The sequence below is a fragment of the Pteropus medius genome, unplaced genomic scaffold, assembly GCF_902729225.1.
Source record: "Pteropus medius unplaced genomic scaffold, Ma_sr-lr_union100, whole genome shotgun sequence".
Classification (NCBI taxonomy): Eukaryota; Metazoa; Chordata; class Mammalia; order Chiroptera; family Pteropodidae; genus Pteropus; species Pteropus medius.
Genome location: NW_024352149.1, coordinates 575,083 through 592,013, shown reverse-complemented (window position 1 = coordinate 592,013; position 16,931 = coordinate 575,083). Strand labels below are relative to the sequence as shown.

At 40.4% G+C, this 16,931-nt stretch overlaps 1 protein-coding gene across 2 annotated transcripts in view; it reads left to right on the top strand.

Annotated features, from left to right (window-relative positions):
* Positions 1-15,598, top strand: part of UST (uronyl 2-sulfotransferase) — a 254,661-nt gene extending 239,063 nt beyond the window's left edge. For both annotated transcript variants that reach the window (XM_039846944.1, XM_039846943.1), the window contains one exon: positions 12,605-15,598. In XM_039846944.1, coding sequence (XP_039702878.1) covers positions 12,605-12,888 — 284 coding nt within the window. In that variant the 3' untranslated portion in view covers positions 12,889-15,598. The remainder of the gene's footprint in view (positions 1-12,604) is intronic.
* Positions 15,599-16,931: the final 1,333 nt, after the last annotated feature.

Genomic DNA, 16,931 nt, shown 5'->3' with positions numbered 1-16,931 from the left:
CTTTGCATCCCTCCTCCAGTGGAGAGAAGCCCTTCCTGGAAGCCCGAATTAAGCATTGCCTGGGAAGTGATTGGAAGGATTGTACACTTGTTTCTCTCTACTGTTCATGCTTCCTCCTCGAGGAGGCAGAGTATGTTTGCAGCTTTTAGCAGTTCTCTTAGTTCCTAGAATCATGCTTAGCTGCTCAGTGCAGAGCTGATGAATAAGCAAATGGGAGCCAGGCAAGTAAATATGTCATTTCTACCCCCAGCCCTCGGCAGTTCGGGCACTGAGGATAAGTAGTGTGGAGCTGGATTGCCCAGGCAGTAACTTGGGAGCCTCTCTGCTGGGAAGCCCTCACCTCACCATTTGGTGGGGTCAGGATCCGCCTGTGCGTTGTATCTGGAAGATGCATGCCTGCTTGCAGGACTGGCTGCCCGCTGCCCTTCCGGAGGGTCCAGCGCTCTGGCCTTTGCGAGCCCTCCTGACCCACTCCACACAGGTCAATAACTTTTCTCCCTGGTTTCTTTTGTCCTGCTTCTGCTTCCAAAAATCAAAGCAAATGGAGAGCATTATAAAGGCTTCATTCTCTTGCATCAAAGGAGCCTAGCACTTAACAGGCATTTAAAAAAAAAAAAAAGTAAATCATGTAACTTTCACTTGGCTGCATAGAGAAAAGGTTCTCTTGAAATTCAAAGTGAGCTTGATTTATTTTTTAATTATTTATGTTTCCAGATCTGAAAAAGAAGGTTGCAAAAAAATAGGGTGGGGGAGTATAGCCTCTGTTTGCTTTACCAACCCCAAGCACGGAGTGAGCCATGAAGTGCCTTTTGTTCTCCTCTCCCCTAATTGCCATACCTCCAAGAAGCTGGTCTTAACATGCCATCGATCATTCGAGTGGCGAATCAAACGCTGGCCCTTTCAGACCAACACATCGCTGTGAGCCGCAGTGACACACATTTATTTCCGGTGCAGGCAGCTGCAGGGGAGCGGCATGTGTTTGAACTGTGTGGCCTCCCCATATAATTCAGGAAATGAGTTTACTCTATCTGTGACAAGCATCGTGTTCACACGGTTTCGGGAGTCGCCAGCACGGTGTGGGGTCCGCAGGAGTGGCCGTGGGCGGTGTATCCACGAAGCTTTCCACATACTCACCAATGCCCCAGCCCCACTCCACCTGACCTTGACTTTCATCACACTTGTCACCTGAGAAAGTATGCCTCATCCCTAGTGTGCTGGAAGTCTCTGGATGTAATCTAACCTGAAATTAGTAAACCACAGGTCTCTGGACAGAGTGATTTTTAGAACAGCCGGGCATCTTTGTTGATCACCACTCAGCTCCCCTGAAGCCAAAGAGTCGATGCTTATCTTTTGACGATGCTTATTTTTTCCAGTGGTAAACTCTGGCCCCACTTCTGTTTGTTATTCAACTTGTATTTATTTCTCGCGCATAATTGCTGCTGGACCAGGTTCAGACAAACTCAGATGGTGGGGAAAGGGGTCTTTGGTCAGCGTGGAATGTGCTTCACTTAGATCAAGGGAAGGAATGCCAAAACCAGCCCAGCACCAGCCTAGACTGCAAGTCCGGTGCTGAGGTTTTGTTATTTTGCATATGGTTAACCATCTCAGAGCTTGTAAAGTGGGGCCTCTGTCCTCCAGCAGCTGAGTTTACACGGTATTTCCAGATTGTTTATTTTGACCCAGAGCCAAGGCTACATCGTTTTTCCATTATGCATGTTAGACAGATGAAGAGAGGTGAGAAGGGGGGCTTCATGGGGCAGGTCTGTGATCTCCTTTTTATTTACGTTAAAGGGACTTTTAAGAGTTCTGAACCCGACCAAACATAGTGTCAATGCAGCAGAGGTAGAAAGAGCCACTGCTTTTGCAGAAATGTCCAGATCTTGGACAGTAAAGCAAAACCCGTTCATAGCCTCAGCTTGAGGCCGGTGTTGGGCGCATCATGCTTGTCGCTGCCCAGTCGTGCGCACAGACCGTTTCCTGGTGGACGATACTGACCACCACATGCACAAGCTGAGCTCCCAGTGTTTGCTCAGGGGTGCCTTAGGAGGGGCAGAGAGTTGGGGAACCAGAGCCTGTGTGCTTGTGCTGAGCGAAGGTGTGTTTCCAAGAGCACGGTGGAAACTTTATTGCTGGTGTCTTAAAGCTGAGACACCAGCTTTCTGAGGATGCGCTCGATGTCCTGGCCTCTCCACCAGGGAGTGTTCAAGACTGGCCAAAGCACCACAGTCTAAATTATATTCACTGAAAAGCCCTTCGTACTTGAATCAGGTGCATGTGATCTGAACAAATGTGTTACTGCTAAATAAAACATTTTCTTCTGCTAATGGAGAAACAGCATTCGGAAATACCGAAAATAATAGCAAGTTAAGTAATTGGACAGCATTAATAGGTCACGCAAATGTCTTTTTGTCTCAAATGTGTTTGCATTTCTTTAGTCAATAGCTATAGTAAGTAACGCACATGACATAAATTCCCTAACTACGGGGTCGCTGTGTCTATTATGTCTTTCACAGATATTTATGTTTGTGGTCAACGTCCCTTATCACAGTATTTCTTAAGCTTTGCTAAGTATGTGTAAGTGACCTGTTGCCATAATATAGTGTTTGCCAACAAAATAGCTAAGAAAAGCAGATGCCACTACCTCTCCAGAGTGACCCGTGATCCCAAACTCCTACATCAGCCTTCCCTGAAGAAATTGCATTTCTAGAAATGGAAAGTTTGCTGAGAAAGGACCCTCGACAAAGGAAAGAACTTAGCAAAAACAACACATGTACAGATAACACCAAAGTTGCCCTTTGGGTTAATCCAGTCTTAGAGATGGATTTAACGTCCAAGTTTCAGATCAACAAACCTTTATTGACGGTCGTTATATGCCAGGAGCTAGGTGCTGGGGAACTCAAACTGAATAAGACACAGTCCCTTTCAGTCTGAAAACATTTTTGCTGGCTTGCAAGTTTTTCACCAGATCCTCCCAGACTTACCAAAGCATTCCCCTTGACTTAGAACACTCAAGCCCTTCTTTTCAACTGATCCCCTTAATGCCAGAATACACACAGGGCAGAGAGAAGTGGGTGGTTATAGATTTCCACTCAATTTGGAAATTAACAGCCAGAGATGTAGCAAAAAGGTGCTAGACCGGGAATCAGAACACCCACTTTCTAGTCTTACGATTGTCATTTAACTAGTCATACAACCTTGAGCCGGTCTGGTGACCTCTTAGGCCCTTAGGTAAAATGGGTTGCTGTGAGAACTGTGGGAGTGAATCAGGGAGTATGTGAAAACACAATAATTCAGAGAGCTCTGTGCTAATGAAGGGGATGCACTTCTGATGGGCTGAGCTGTTTATACCACTATCTGTAAAGTGTTAATAATGCAGAAAGCTGACCCAACTCAACCGCCTCTCTACTGACCTCTTTATATTCTTGCGTTTTTTTCCTCTACCTATTACATATTACAGATTTTTATGTTATCGCGGCTCAGAGGTATAAAAAGAGTTCCCATTCAGAGACACAGTGGCCCTATGGGGCCCCTGCCACTGCTCCTCAGGGCAAGTACAAAGCCTGGAAGCCTTGAAGAGTCTGTCTGCACTCAGTCCTGACTCTGTAGCTGGCTGTGGACATGTCTCTATGGAAAAACAATCTTTATTTTGCTATTCACATAGAAAAGTCAGAGGTTGGTGTTTGTTTGTTTGTTTGTTTATTTGTTTTCTTCTATGATCATTTCTCAGCTCAAAACCAGTGCCTACTTTGAGGAAATTTTCTGCAATTATCAGGAAAGTGATTAAGGGAATTCTTTGGCTAGTCCTTAATGATTAATAAGAAAAATGAAAAAATTCAAAAGCATCCTGAAACCATAGCTTCTCTTCGCCAACATGTATTTATTAATTAAAGAACAGGGGCAGAAGCACCTGCCATGGCCAGCACTATCATCCCAAAAAGGCAACTGGACCACAAAGCTAAACACTGAAATTTATAGAGGGAGTTGAAAAATCTCACATGTGAGGGGAGACCCAGCATTCATGGGTCTCTTGGGAATTTTGTATTAGGCACATTCAGATAATGCCTTTGCTCCCACTTGGCTATGTCTGTACCTCACAGACACAGCCAAGCCTTCTTCAGATCTGACAACACTCTCTTCTTTCTGGTAGTTCCTTCCATTCATTCGATGAGCATGTACAGAGGGTGCTGTGTTTCCCCAGGTGCTGAGCTATCGAAGTACAAAGATGAATGAGGTATGAGCTCTATTCCGAGCTTTCTCAGCATGACAAACTTCATCAGGAGAAGAGCTACATTGAACTGGTGGGGTCGTTAAGAAAATAAATCCAGAGAAATTTTTTCAGAAGTTTGATAGCGCCTCAGAGCCTCCTAAAGTTTCTATCTTTTGGTTGAAACACACACACACACACACACACACACACACACACACACACACACCTCCCCTATACTCTCAGACTTTCACATATAATAGCTTTACATGATCAAAAAGTCAAATAATGGTTATGAAAGACCCAACGCCATGCAGAGTAATAAAAACAACCCCATTAGGCTTGGTCTCTCCACTAGGGATTTCTGACCGAGAAGAGGAAATGTTGATGCCAGAGTGAAATGCCCTATCTGCCCCCATGGTGACTAGGCTGTGAGAAAGGAGTCTCCCCTTACACCCTTAGCCCCATTCAACAGTAAGCAACATGAAGAATACAGATCTTGGGCTCAGTAGTCAGATGGTTGCAGACTCAACTTCTTCTGGCTTCGCCACTTACCAGCTGTGAGACCTCGGGCAAGTTATCTAGTGTCACATCTATAAAATAGTGATAAGAGAACCTACCTCACTGGGGGGGATGGTAAGGATTAAATGCATTTTAGATATCTCACAGTCCCTGTGCTGAGGAAGCTCTCAAAAATGCCTGATGATGATGATGATGATGGCGATGATGATTATGATGATGGTGATGATGATGATGATGATGATGGGGTGGTGGTGGTGATGATGGTGATGATGATGATAATGATGATGATGATGGTGGTGGCGGTGGTGGTGGTGATGTCCCATTCACTGTTTATAATTCTTATGTCTGGTACAGAAAATTTTTCAATATATATTTGCAGGAAAAGGGAAGGAAGCTGACATTGGACACGCAAATAAGGCCTAATTGAAGCCTTAATTTTGACACAAAGCACATGCTCTCTAGCTTTATGAAACCCGGAATTTCAAAACCTTTAAAACAGAAGCATAAAACTCAAATTTCTATAGCAGCCAGACAGGTAATATAACAGAATGAACTGGCATTTAGAATCTGAGACAAATGGAGAGAACTGGTCTCTCTCGGGGAGCAGCTATACTCAGCTCCAGAAGAAAAGTGCCTCACTTTGAGAGAAGCCAGAAATCCAGATTTCCATGTGAAATAGACCAAGTCTTACAACAACTAAGTCAATTTCTAAAAAAAAAAAATACCCTATGGGCCAAATAACACACAGTCTGCCAGTCAGATCTCAGGCTGCCTTCTTGCCATCTCTGCCTTAATGGACGGGCTCTGTATTTGTCTTTTCCTTTTGAAATATTCACCAGTGGACATAAGAGACGTGAGCCCCTTGAAGTCATCTCACAGTTTCTGCTAATTTCCAAAGATACTCATGGGGTTAGGTCTTTACTTCTTGATGGTTACATTCTAAGGTATTTGCTCACCTATTGAGGGCTACTTCACTTCCTAAAGGATGCTAATAATAAGTATTGATTTTTAAAGTACGATTGTTTTGTGGCTGAAATAACAACGGTCTCCCAAAAAACCCTAACCACTTCCTCTAGAACTGCTATTACGGCAATCTGGAGAGAGACTGATTCCACAGTTCGTGTAATTTTGTTTTGTTTGGAGGGAAAGTCTGGCATTTTACAAAAATACTTAGCAATAGAATGACTTTTCCATAGAACTTATTATTGTACAGCAAGACACATAACCATATGTCTTTGAAATGTGATTTAAAAAATTCTTTACTAATGCTACAAGCCAAAGTGCCCTCTAGTCTTTCCATATGAAGGTGATAATTTTCTACAGGCTCACGAAAGTTTACTAGTTATGACCCAGCACTTAGTGATCGGAAACCTCAATACCAAAGCAAATCCGAGCTCAAATTCCAGCTCTGTCCCTTAACTTACTAGCTGTGTGACCTTGGGTAAGTCTTTGAACCTTCCAGAGCTTTTATTTCCTCATCTGCAAAAGAGGGGTCATGACACCTCACAGGGTTATTTGGAATATTAAATAACATTCAGGTGGGTATAATCCAAGCCCGTAAGTGTTCGCCATCAACGTCGGTCGAATCTGAATCTCTGCTTCTCCTGTCACAAAATAGCACTCCTATTTCTGACGATGACATAACCCTCTGGTAATATCATTAACTTTCCTATTAAATTTTTCAGCTCTGGGAAAAACAAAATGACCAAAAAGCTGTCATCATTTCATATAAGCTTTTGGTTTTGTGTCCACAGAGATACGAACACTAAAGGGTAGAGGGTTAGGTGATACCTCCCAGAGAGTAAGGGAGAAGGGAGGAAGCCTAGATCAGAGCCCTGGGAAGCACTGGCATTAAAAGGACAGGCAGGGAAAGAGGACTGGGTGTAGAGAGCTGAAGGGGAACAATCAGACTAGAACAACCAGGGAAATGCTATTTTAGACACCACAGGAAGAGAGGGTTTCGAGATGGAGCCAGCGGTGTGTAAGGTCATGCTAAGCAGTGATGGAAGCCCTGAGAAATGTCCACTGAATTATCAATAAGGGAGCAAGAGTAATTTGAACAGAGCATTGAAGGAACATAAACGGGGTTTCGATGGGTTCGGTCATGCGCATAAGTTGAAATTTTGGCGGTAACAAATTCAGACAACTCTTTAAGAAGTTTGGCTGTGATGGAGAGGAGGAAAAGAAGATGAAAGAGGAGGGAGACATGGAGACAAGGGTTTTATTTAAGAATGGAGAGACTTGAGCACATGTGAACTTTAGTGGAAAAGAGCCAGTTGAGGAGAGGTTGACAATGAAGAAGAGAAAAAGTGGAGTGACAGGGAGACAGAGAGAAAAGAGATAGATGGATGAAGCGAGAGCCGGATATTATTGCAAAATTGGAGCTTAGTGAAAAATTAGCTCTCATAAGAATCCTCTGAACTAGCTGTCACTGCTCTAAGCCCCGGATTTAGACCGGGGCTGAGAAGCGTAAAGAGGACAGAGGTCATTGAAATACAGCTGATGATCTGTTGCTATCTGAAAAAAGGATCTTTCAGAACTTTGTCTTGTTGCCACAAATGAAAATTTTTTTGCTTTTCTCTTACCTTAAATGTCTGTTCTCTCTGTAGAGTTTTCTAGCACAGAACTCAAGTTTCCTAGTGGTTGTTCTGACGAGTACTACCAAGTAGCCAAAACACTTTCATCAACATAGTGAGGTGATGTGTAATTAAAATTTGTTGGAAAGGCCACTTGGGATCTTACTAAATATAAATCTTATTAGAGATCCCTCATTACCTTATAAAGTTGGATAACATAAGTCAGCGTAAGGTGATCCAAGTGGGGTCAGCAGAAATCACGTGATGGAGAACACTAGGAAGTTCAGACGTTGGTCATGGCAAGAAGGCTGACTTTTCCCAGACATCTAGATCTCAGGTCAATTTCTGACTGGGTTTCTGAATAATGTTTCCAACTAGAAACACATAATTACAAGTTCAAGCTAAATAATCACCCAATGAAAGCTTTCCTGGAACAGAGTAACTCTCCAAATCATGATTGTGTTGGTTTCCATCACTGATTCTATGGATATTGACTTTATGATTGGACTCAGAGATGGTCTAATCCAATTTTCCTTTCTAAATCAACCTTCTTTTTATTCCTTCAAATTATAAGCGCAATAGCCATTCCCTCTAAAATTCTTGCTTGTTTCCTACAAAATCTACTACAAGTCTGGGCTCCTCGGTCAAAGCGAGGCATAGTAGGCTCTAGGCCCAGCTCCATCACGCTCCTTTGCTTATAGAGAACTATGTGAGGAACGATGGTAAGTTTGCTGACCTTTCTGCAACTAGACGCAACACAGCTAAAACGCAGTAACTGATTATCATGCAGACCTTCCTGCCTCTGCCTCTTTCCAGCTGCATGACCTTGAACAAGTCAGGAGTCTTGCTCAGCCTCAGCTTCTTCATCTATAACATGACTTTTTCATTGAGGGGTTATTGTGAGAATTAAATAAAATTGTGTGTGTAAGTGCTTAGTTTAATGTTTAGTACATCTTAGTCCTCACTAAATGTAGCTGTTACTATAAAAATACACCACAAGGACTCAGGCTCAGCTGGGACCATTACCATCTCTTGGCAAATCAGTTAACTAATGTTGTAAATATATCCTCTTTTCCCTTGTGCTTTAATGACATGGTATCACTTTTGTTACCTGCTCTGCTCACCCATCAACTCTCCCATCCCCGGCCATTGAGAAAAATTGACAGGGAAGGAGTTTTCTTGTGATGAGCTAAGAGTAACTTTGTAGCAATTGACCCAGTTACCTAATCATACTCACAGAGGGAAATGTATAAATTCATCATGCTATCATTTTTTTTAAATCTTCCTCAAATGTTACTGGTTTGATAACCCTTTACAACAAGTCAACTCAATCCATTATGGAGACCAACATTTTGCATCCAAATTATAGACTCATCTAGGAAGTTACCTTGCTCTAGGTTAAAAATTCAATGAATGCCTTTTTTTTTTTTTTTTGGACAGTTTTGTGGTCAGTATTACACTTGCTGCACATTATTTTTAGTAAAATGGTGTTTCAACCGTAAAGAGCTTTGATGCATGAAAGCAGATCCCAAGTTACTTCTTTACAAAGATCTAGGATCCCCTAGGCTTACTCCTTTGAGTCTTTCTCCAAAGCAAGCCTCTGTTGAAGTTCCAGGCACCGCTAAGCCCCTCCCCTTTCATGAAATATAAATCAAGTACTCCCTCCCCTCTTTGATGTTGCAATGTTTATGACTACACACCTGACCAGCAAATAAAGTACTAACTCCAGTATTTCTCAATTACACTGGGGGCTAATAATTATTAGAATAAGTAAGATACACGAAAGATTGTTGAAGGAAATGCAATTTATTGATTTCTCCAAATCAGGGATTCTTAACGGATCTGTAAAAGTCTAAGATGTTCATATGTGGGCTTCCAGAGGTCCATAGACCCTCCTGTCTCCCTGAGCATGAGCTTTAGTCAGGTTTCAGAAGGGTTAAGAACCTCTCCTCTGAACTTTCTGTAGTGCGTTCCCTGATCAAACCAGAGTAGAGTACCTGGACCTTACCATTTTTCTCTGTTACCCATGAAACTCATGGCTGAATTTACTCTAAGGATGTTATTTAAATGTTGCTAATTCTGTTATAGTTTTTTTTTCTTTTGAAAATTTATAGAAGATATTTCTCTATGGTTTTATAAGTAGGAATAGATGTAGATTATTTTAAATGAAGAGCGATATATAATGTTAAAATCTTTGTTGGCTGCTGGAAAGTTTAAAGCCAAGCTCTCGACCTACCTGCTGTATAAGTAGTTAGAACTTTACAACATGCTTTTTGTGTTACTCAATATTGGGGTGTGAGGGGCTAATAAATAACACCCATTGCCCCTTGCCTGGGTTCTAAACTAATTGAGAAATAGACACTGGAGACGGATAGATAGAGATCCAAATGTCAGCTTTCTTAGCAACTAAGCTAGGTAGGAGAATGCAGCTCATGTGTGAAGAGAAGTGGACTGATAACATTCCATCCTGAGTTAGACGAACTTACCTGCTGAGTCGCAGGCATGGTTGGATGCCCTCATCCTCATGTGCAGGAGGATGTGAACTCTCTGCAGACTAGAGCACTCTCCCCCCCAGGGGGGTTAGCATCTCAACCCCTTATCCCAAATGCACATCAGAAAAAGCCCTCTGGCCCTCATACCTGGCATGCCTTCCTGAAGGAGAGGCTAGGGCAAGAGGCAGAAACACTATTCTAGGAGATCCTTCCACATAAGGTGGGGAAAATTACCCCAACACAGAACTGTCTCCTCTTTTCTTTCCTACTTTTATTCACCCTTTGGCAAGTTTTTTGAACTATTTAGGTAATTGCAACATATATATTTTTGTAAAGTTATTTACATTCTTTTTGGAATGGGTTGGGTCAAATTGTTTAACTAAAAAATGTATTTTAAAATCACAGGATCCTAATATTTTTTTTTGTATGAGAAAATAAAACCCCCACACGATTTAGAGTGCTCCAAGAGAGATTGTAGAAATCTGCAAATGAGTAAATTATTTTTCTTGTACCTCTCAATGTTTAACTTAAAACTTTGTGTGCCTTGTCTGTCTTTAATATGATATTTTTAAATTCTGTGTTTTAAAAACACAAAGAAGATATCTATATTTAAAGCCTATAAACATGTCTTGCCTCAGGTTAGCTATAGTTAATATTTGCAAAGAGAACAGACATTATAAAATGTTCTATCATAAACTTATTTTAGAAGAGACTATGCCAAGTTCTTTAACAAAAATTTTAGAACTGATATATCCAAATGTGTATTATGCCTTTTAAGAGACTTCATTTGAAAAGCAATACCCTTATTTCAATGAGGCCATTACTACTCAGAGAACTTTTTAAAATTCCTTCTTTAGACTGGCTTTTGGAAGTTTCACAGAGTACCTTATATACCCTCAAAAATGACAAATGTTTGTCCTGTTGCATGAATCTGATTTTGGAAGCAGCCATTTGGAACCATATCTATAAATATTGTACCTATTCAAATTTGGTGACAAAAGTTTTAAATAAAAATGATAAAAACGTCATGGCAAATCTTCATGATGTTGAGTTTTAAAACAGTTTCTTAAATATAACACCAAAGTATAAGGAACAAAAGAAAAAGTAAATAAATTGGTCTTTAGTAAAATTAAAAATTTTCGTGCATCTAAGAAAACTATCAACAGAGTAAAAAACAGACAGCCTACAGAATGGAAGAAAAACTCACCAATTATATACCTGATATATGCAGAATATTCAAAATACGTAAAGAACACTCACAGCTTAACAACAAAAAATTAAACAATCCAATTCAAAAATAGGCAAAGGACTTGAATAGACATTTTTCCAAAAAATATACACATGGCCAACAAGCATATGAAAACATGCTCTACATCATTAGTCACTAATGAAAGGAAAGTCAAAACCACAATGAAGATACCGCTTTACACTTACTAGAATGGCTATAAATTATTTTGAAAATAGAAAAGAACAATTGAACAAGAGGATTTGGACAAACTGAAACCTTCATACATTGCTGATAGGAATATAAAGTGGTTCACCACTGAAGAAAAAAGTTTGGTAGTTCCTGAAAATGTTAAACGTATAATTACCATATGAGCCAGCAATTCCACTCCTGGGTATAGTATACCCAAAAGAATTAAAAAATAGGGACTCAAACAAATACACACAAATATAGCAGCTCTCTTTACCATAGCCAAAAGGTTGAAAAGACCCAAGAGTCCATCAATGTCTACATGAATAAACAAATTGTGGTATATCCATACAATGGACTATTATTCGGCCATCAAAAGGAATGGAGTACTGACACATGCAACAACATGGATAAATCTTGAAAACATTATGCTAGGTGAGAAAAGCCAAACACAAAAAAAGGGCAAATATTCTAAGATTCTACCCATATGAGGTACCTAGAATAGGCAAATTCATAGACGGAATGTGTCCCGGGAAAAAGTGGTTGAAGGAGGAGGGGTAGAGGGAGTTATTGTTTAATGGATAGAGAGTTTCTGTGTGGAGTGATGAAGGAATTGTGGAAACAGTGGTGACAGTTGCATCGTATTTGACTGTAATTAATGCCTCCAATATGTACACTTTAAAATGATTAAAATTTCATCGTGTAAATATATAATGTATATATATAACATTTCAATGTTATTAAGCATCAGTATAAAATTAAACAGATGTTAGTTATATATTTTACAAGAAAAATACCATTTATAATTTACTACAGTTAAAATTGTATTTAAAGAATCTAATAGTCCTTCATTTTTCTCACCAAATGCCTTGCTGGAATGAAAAATGCAAATGGATTTTGTATCAAACTATCAATAATAGATGTCAATATTTTAAAATAAAAACAAGATGATCAGAAAGTGGCGAAGCAACTTTTTCTGTGCTTCCTTCGGAAAGCAAAGCCCTTTAAGGTGTGTAACAGAAAATAAAAGATGAAAAATGGGTAGATTTTGCTGTACAAAAGAAAGTATAACTTATAGTTAACAACCGAATTGTGGTCAAATTGCATAGTTCACATCCCATGAAAAGGATGTTAGTTGGTTCATGTTTAATCAACTCATGTTGATATTAACACCTAGAATATGGTGAAATCTGTCCAAATATTGTTGGAAAGATTTCACCATATTCTAGGTGTTAATATCAACATGAGTTGATATTTTCCCTTCTAGTCCTTGACTGTTGAATTCCTTTCTTAGGAGCTACCAGTGTGATGCGGGTTATAATCCGGCCTCACCATTATTTCTTTAAAGCTAAAGCCTAACAGACGATTGCTCATGTGCACCCCAATTCTTTTTCAGAGCATAGAAAACTTGGAAACATGACTGTGACCGTGAGGAAGACCGTCCCCTCCCCCGAGGCCGTGCAGATTCTCTACCAGCGAATGAGATACGAGTACGATTTCTACCACTACGTCAAGGAGCAGTTCCACCTGCTGAAGCGCAAGTTCGGACTGAAGTCTCGCATCAGCAAGACCTCGCTGAGACCCCAGTTCTTCATTCCCACGCCACTGGAAACAGAAGAGCCCATCGATGATGATGAACAGGATGACGAGAAGTGGCTCGAAGATATTTATAAGAGGTGATGCCAGCACGGCGTTGACTCCGATGGCTTTATCTCCCTTTTCCAGAAAGTTTTTTGTTTGGGGAAGAAAAATCCTGAAGGGACTAAATTAATGCTCGGCTGCATTAAAAAGAACAAAACATTCCCACAGGTTGGGGTCGTTGGGAAATGCCCGGTTTTGCGGGTTTTATTTGTTTAATTTTATTCTGTGTTTTCCTGGTTCCTTGGGTCCTTCCTAGGTACACTAGATGACTCCATCACAAGGCATCTCATCATAAAAGAGCTGTTTTCTCCTAGTATAATGAGAGATGGTGGGGAGAAATATAGCCTGTGGGCCAATAAGTTATCATTTGTAAAATGACTTGTAAAAATATTACCTCAGTGGTAGGAAACATCCAGACTCGTATATTTCAGTAGAAATACAAAACCACTTCAGACACCAAGGTATCTACTCCAGAAGGATCTAAGAGGAGAAGGTAAGCAGATAAGGACATCAAAAGGGAGGATGTCCCAGGACAAGTGGTTTCTACCCACGTGGGTAGAAGTCTGCCTCTGGTCCATCTCAGGGGACACTTTCACAAAGAGCAGCATACTTATTATCTCTGAAAGAGCAAGTCAGCTTGTGCCACACCCCAACCAGTCCAGAGCCCTATCTTTCAAGGTCAAAGTGCATGGAGAGCTCCATCGAGACATTCCAAGTACCATTCTGACAGATTTCAAAGTCACGTGGCAGGAAAAAGAATACGTTTGCTGTGTAAGGAAGAGTGTAGGCAAGGCCGATCAGCTCCGGAGGTCACGTGGCATAGGAAAATGGCATGGTCATGTCCTTTGCACTCCATATGAAACACTTCTTTCCTCAGCATTGCTTTAACTGATAACCCAATTTGGCTCTGACTTTGACCGATGGCAGAAGTTCTAATCCTGACCACAGACAATGCATAATCCATCAGGCACATCCCTGGCCAGTTGGGTCCCATAGTACCTAGTATGTTTCACCTTCTAGTCCCTTAAGACGTACCTGTTTTTGGAGAGAAGAGGTACTGAGTTCTGTGCAGGCAGCAGTGAAACTATAGTCCCGTTTCTTATGGAAGTAGCTCACTCCTGAGAACCCTTACTAGGACATCAAGAAGAGAAGAAGCAAGAGCATCTGGGTAAGAGATTGCTTGACCAGCTCTATGATTGGTGTCTGCCTTCCAAGTGATCTGAGTAGATGTTAGTCAGTGTCATATCTCCAAAATATTCCCTCTCCATCCCATTCCCATCACCTGTCATCTATCCATGATGCCTTGGTTCAATCATTAGAAACCTGTTGCTTTGGATTCTGAAACGTTTTCATCTTTACCGCCCCTCCTCCTCCAAAAATACATATACTCTTGAGTGGATAATGTACAGCCAACTGAGAAGCATTGGCGCAGGTGGTGGTGGCCGGCAGGATTCATGCAACAAATTTCGTCTCCTTCATGTGCATTTCGGAGCACTGTCAAAGTGTGAGTTGGGAATACTTAATAGTAAATAAGACTCTAACTTTACGCAAGCTACACACCTTCTACTTTTCAGAAACCAACAAGTCTCTGGAATGTTTTTCTTCATTCACTAAAATTGGACAGTAGCCAAGATATAAAGCGAGTCATTTGGAACCTGTCAAGTGTGCATTAAGCTACTTTATCATGAGATGTATTAAGAAGCTTCCATCCCGCAGGAGTCCAATGAAGGCTGGGACCACAGAGGCACAAAGTCCAGCATTTGGCCACTTGTGAGCCTCCTTTCTGCTTCGGAAAACCAGGGCAAGGAAATAATTAAGGGAAATATTCTTAGGAGAGGAAATATCTTTTGTTCTGTTCAGAGACAGGGCCCTACTATTAGACACGCTTTAAAAAGCAACCCAGAAAATAGCTATCATATTCAAAATAAAGACAAGAACTGCCATCTGGTACATTGTAAGCCATTTCTATGAAATTGCATATAAAGAATGATAATTAGTTTACACACTGTGCAATCTCACTATCTGGAAATAAAGTTGGGCTGGCTAAGAGTTCTCTGCAATTGTCGGAACACCCAGACAATTGGTCATTTTAAAAAATGTATCTCTTAGTGCAGGTTCACATGAGCACTTCTACCTGTGTGTTCAAAGGCATTTTTGTCAGTAGTGATCATTATAACATCACAACGAAAGATGCTGACTGATTGACTTGCAGGTTCTTCATGTTATTTTGTCCTAATAAACAGCCTCTAGGTCCTGAAAGTCAAAGCACTTCATCAGTATATTCGGCGCACATGACAACATTTCTTTGGCCCTGAGCCCGACACAGTTTGTACTTCATGAAATATATTGTACATTTTACATAGTTTAATTTAAAAAAAAAATACATTTTAAGCTGGTTGATCTTTGACTGCCTTATTTATTATAACCTTTCAGCACATTCCAAGGTTTTAGTTACTCAGGAAGGAGTTAATTAAAATGATTTTATTTTGGTCTGATGGATGTTTTTTAAAAGGAAAATTATTATTATGAACCTTCAGCCTACTTTCCTTGAGTGCCGTAAAAGTGCTTGTAAATCTTTTTTTTTTTTTAAGAAGAAAGAAAAAAATGGTGTTTGACATTGATGGAAACTGAAAAATATATATAGAACTGAAACATGAGCTTAGCTAAAATAAAAGCAATCTGTGTTTGAGATGAAGTGTTTCTTAACTTATTCATTACCCATGTAAATAAATGAATATAAATAAGTCGACATTTTTTTTTCGTTCTGTTGATACCTGGAATAAGAGTGCCTGCAGTTCCTCACAGGGCCCCTCCGCTCCCATAACTGACCGAGCTTTTTGCCTCAAGATGTGATTTTTGGAAAGATGTAGTTTTAAAACTCTATAAACTCTCATAATTAGACGACATCAAAAAACTGGCTGAAAAAAATGAGCTAGTTATTCATTCATCTAATTGTGTATATAACACACTCAACAGTTGCTGACTTTACTGCTATGCCCACCGCTGGTTTGGCGCTTCACCGGAGCCATCAGCCTCTGATAGCAGGACGTAGGCAGCCAGTCTGCAGTGACAGAGGAAGGCAAGGATGTGCCACGATGCATCTTAGTGTATACGCTGATCTTTTTCTCAGACACGTAAAGTTTCAAGAGCTGGATGATTCTAACCTCCCAAGGGAGCAGTTTCGATCCAGAAATGCTGTCCCTGGGAAATTTCACTGCTACATCAATTGAAACTTACAGGGAGAGAGGGTGAGAGAGAACCTCGCTGCCTCCTAGAGACTGGACACTACATTCCAACTACACGTGACTATAAAGGAAAAGAATCGAAATCTTAGTACTAAATTAAAGAAAAATCCGTTTTGGTAATAACATGCTCTCTTTACTCCAAGTAAGATTCTGAGAGTCGTAAACAGCAAAGCGATAAGTGGTTACTTTTCGTTAACATTTAATTTGTTCGTCTGTAACCCAGTCACGTGATGTTTGACTCTGCAGGAACTTTAAAGGCAAAAGTACTAAACAAAAGCTGGACTGTGCCACCTCTGGAGTTTGATCTATATTCTTTATACATGTGCTATTACTCGAGGTTTTACCCAGTGAGTTATTTGGCTTTAAATGAATTTTGTAGAAAATAGCAGTATTTCTTTAAAAATGAAAATGATAATCAACAGCCATTTAGAAAAATAGTTCTGTGGGTCAAAACAGTGAAAATCCCTTCAAGCAAAAGTAAAGAGGATACATTTTCCTAATGTGATTTACTTCCCATGTGATGACAAAGAAACCAATTTTTTAAAAGTATTTTGAATATCATGCAAAAGGAAAGATATGTTAGCTAAAATCAATATTAAGAGTCTATTTAAAACACACATACACACGTGGAACTTCTTTCACAGCTCAGAAAAGTCATTTCGCTGTGACCCAGTGTATTCGTTTGCTAGACTGTCATAACAAAGTCCCACAGACCGAATGGCTTAAACAACAGAAATTTATTTTCTCACAATTCAGGAGTCTGGAAGTCTGAGATCAAGGCACCCACAGGGCTGGTTTCTTCTGAGTCCACTCTCCTCGGCCTGGGCATGGCGGTCT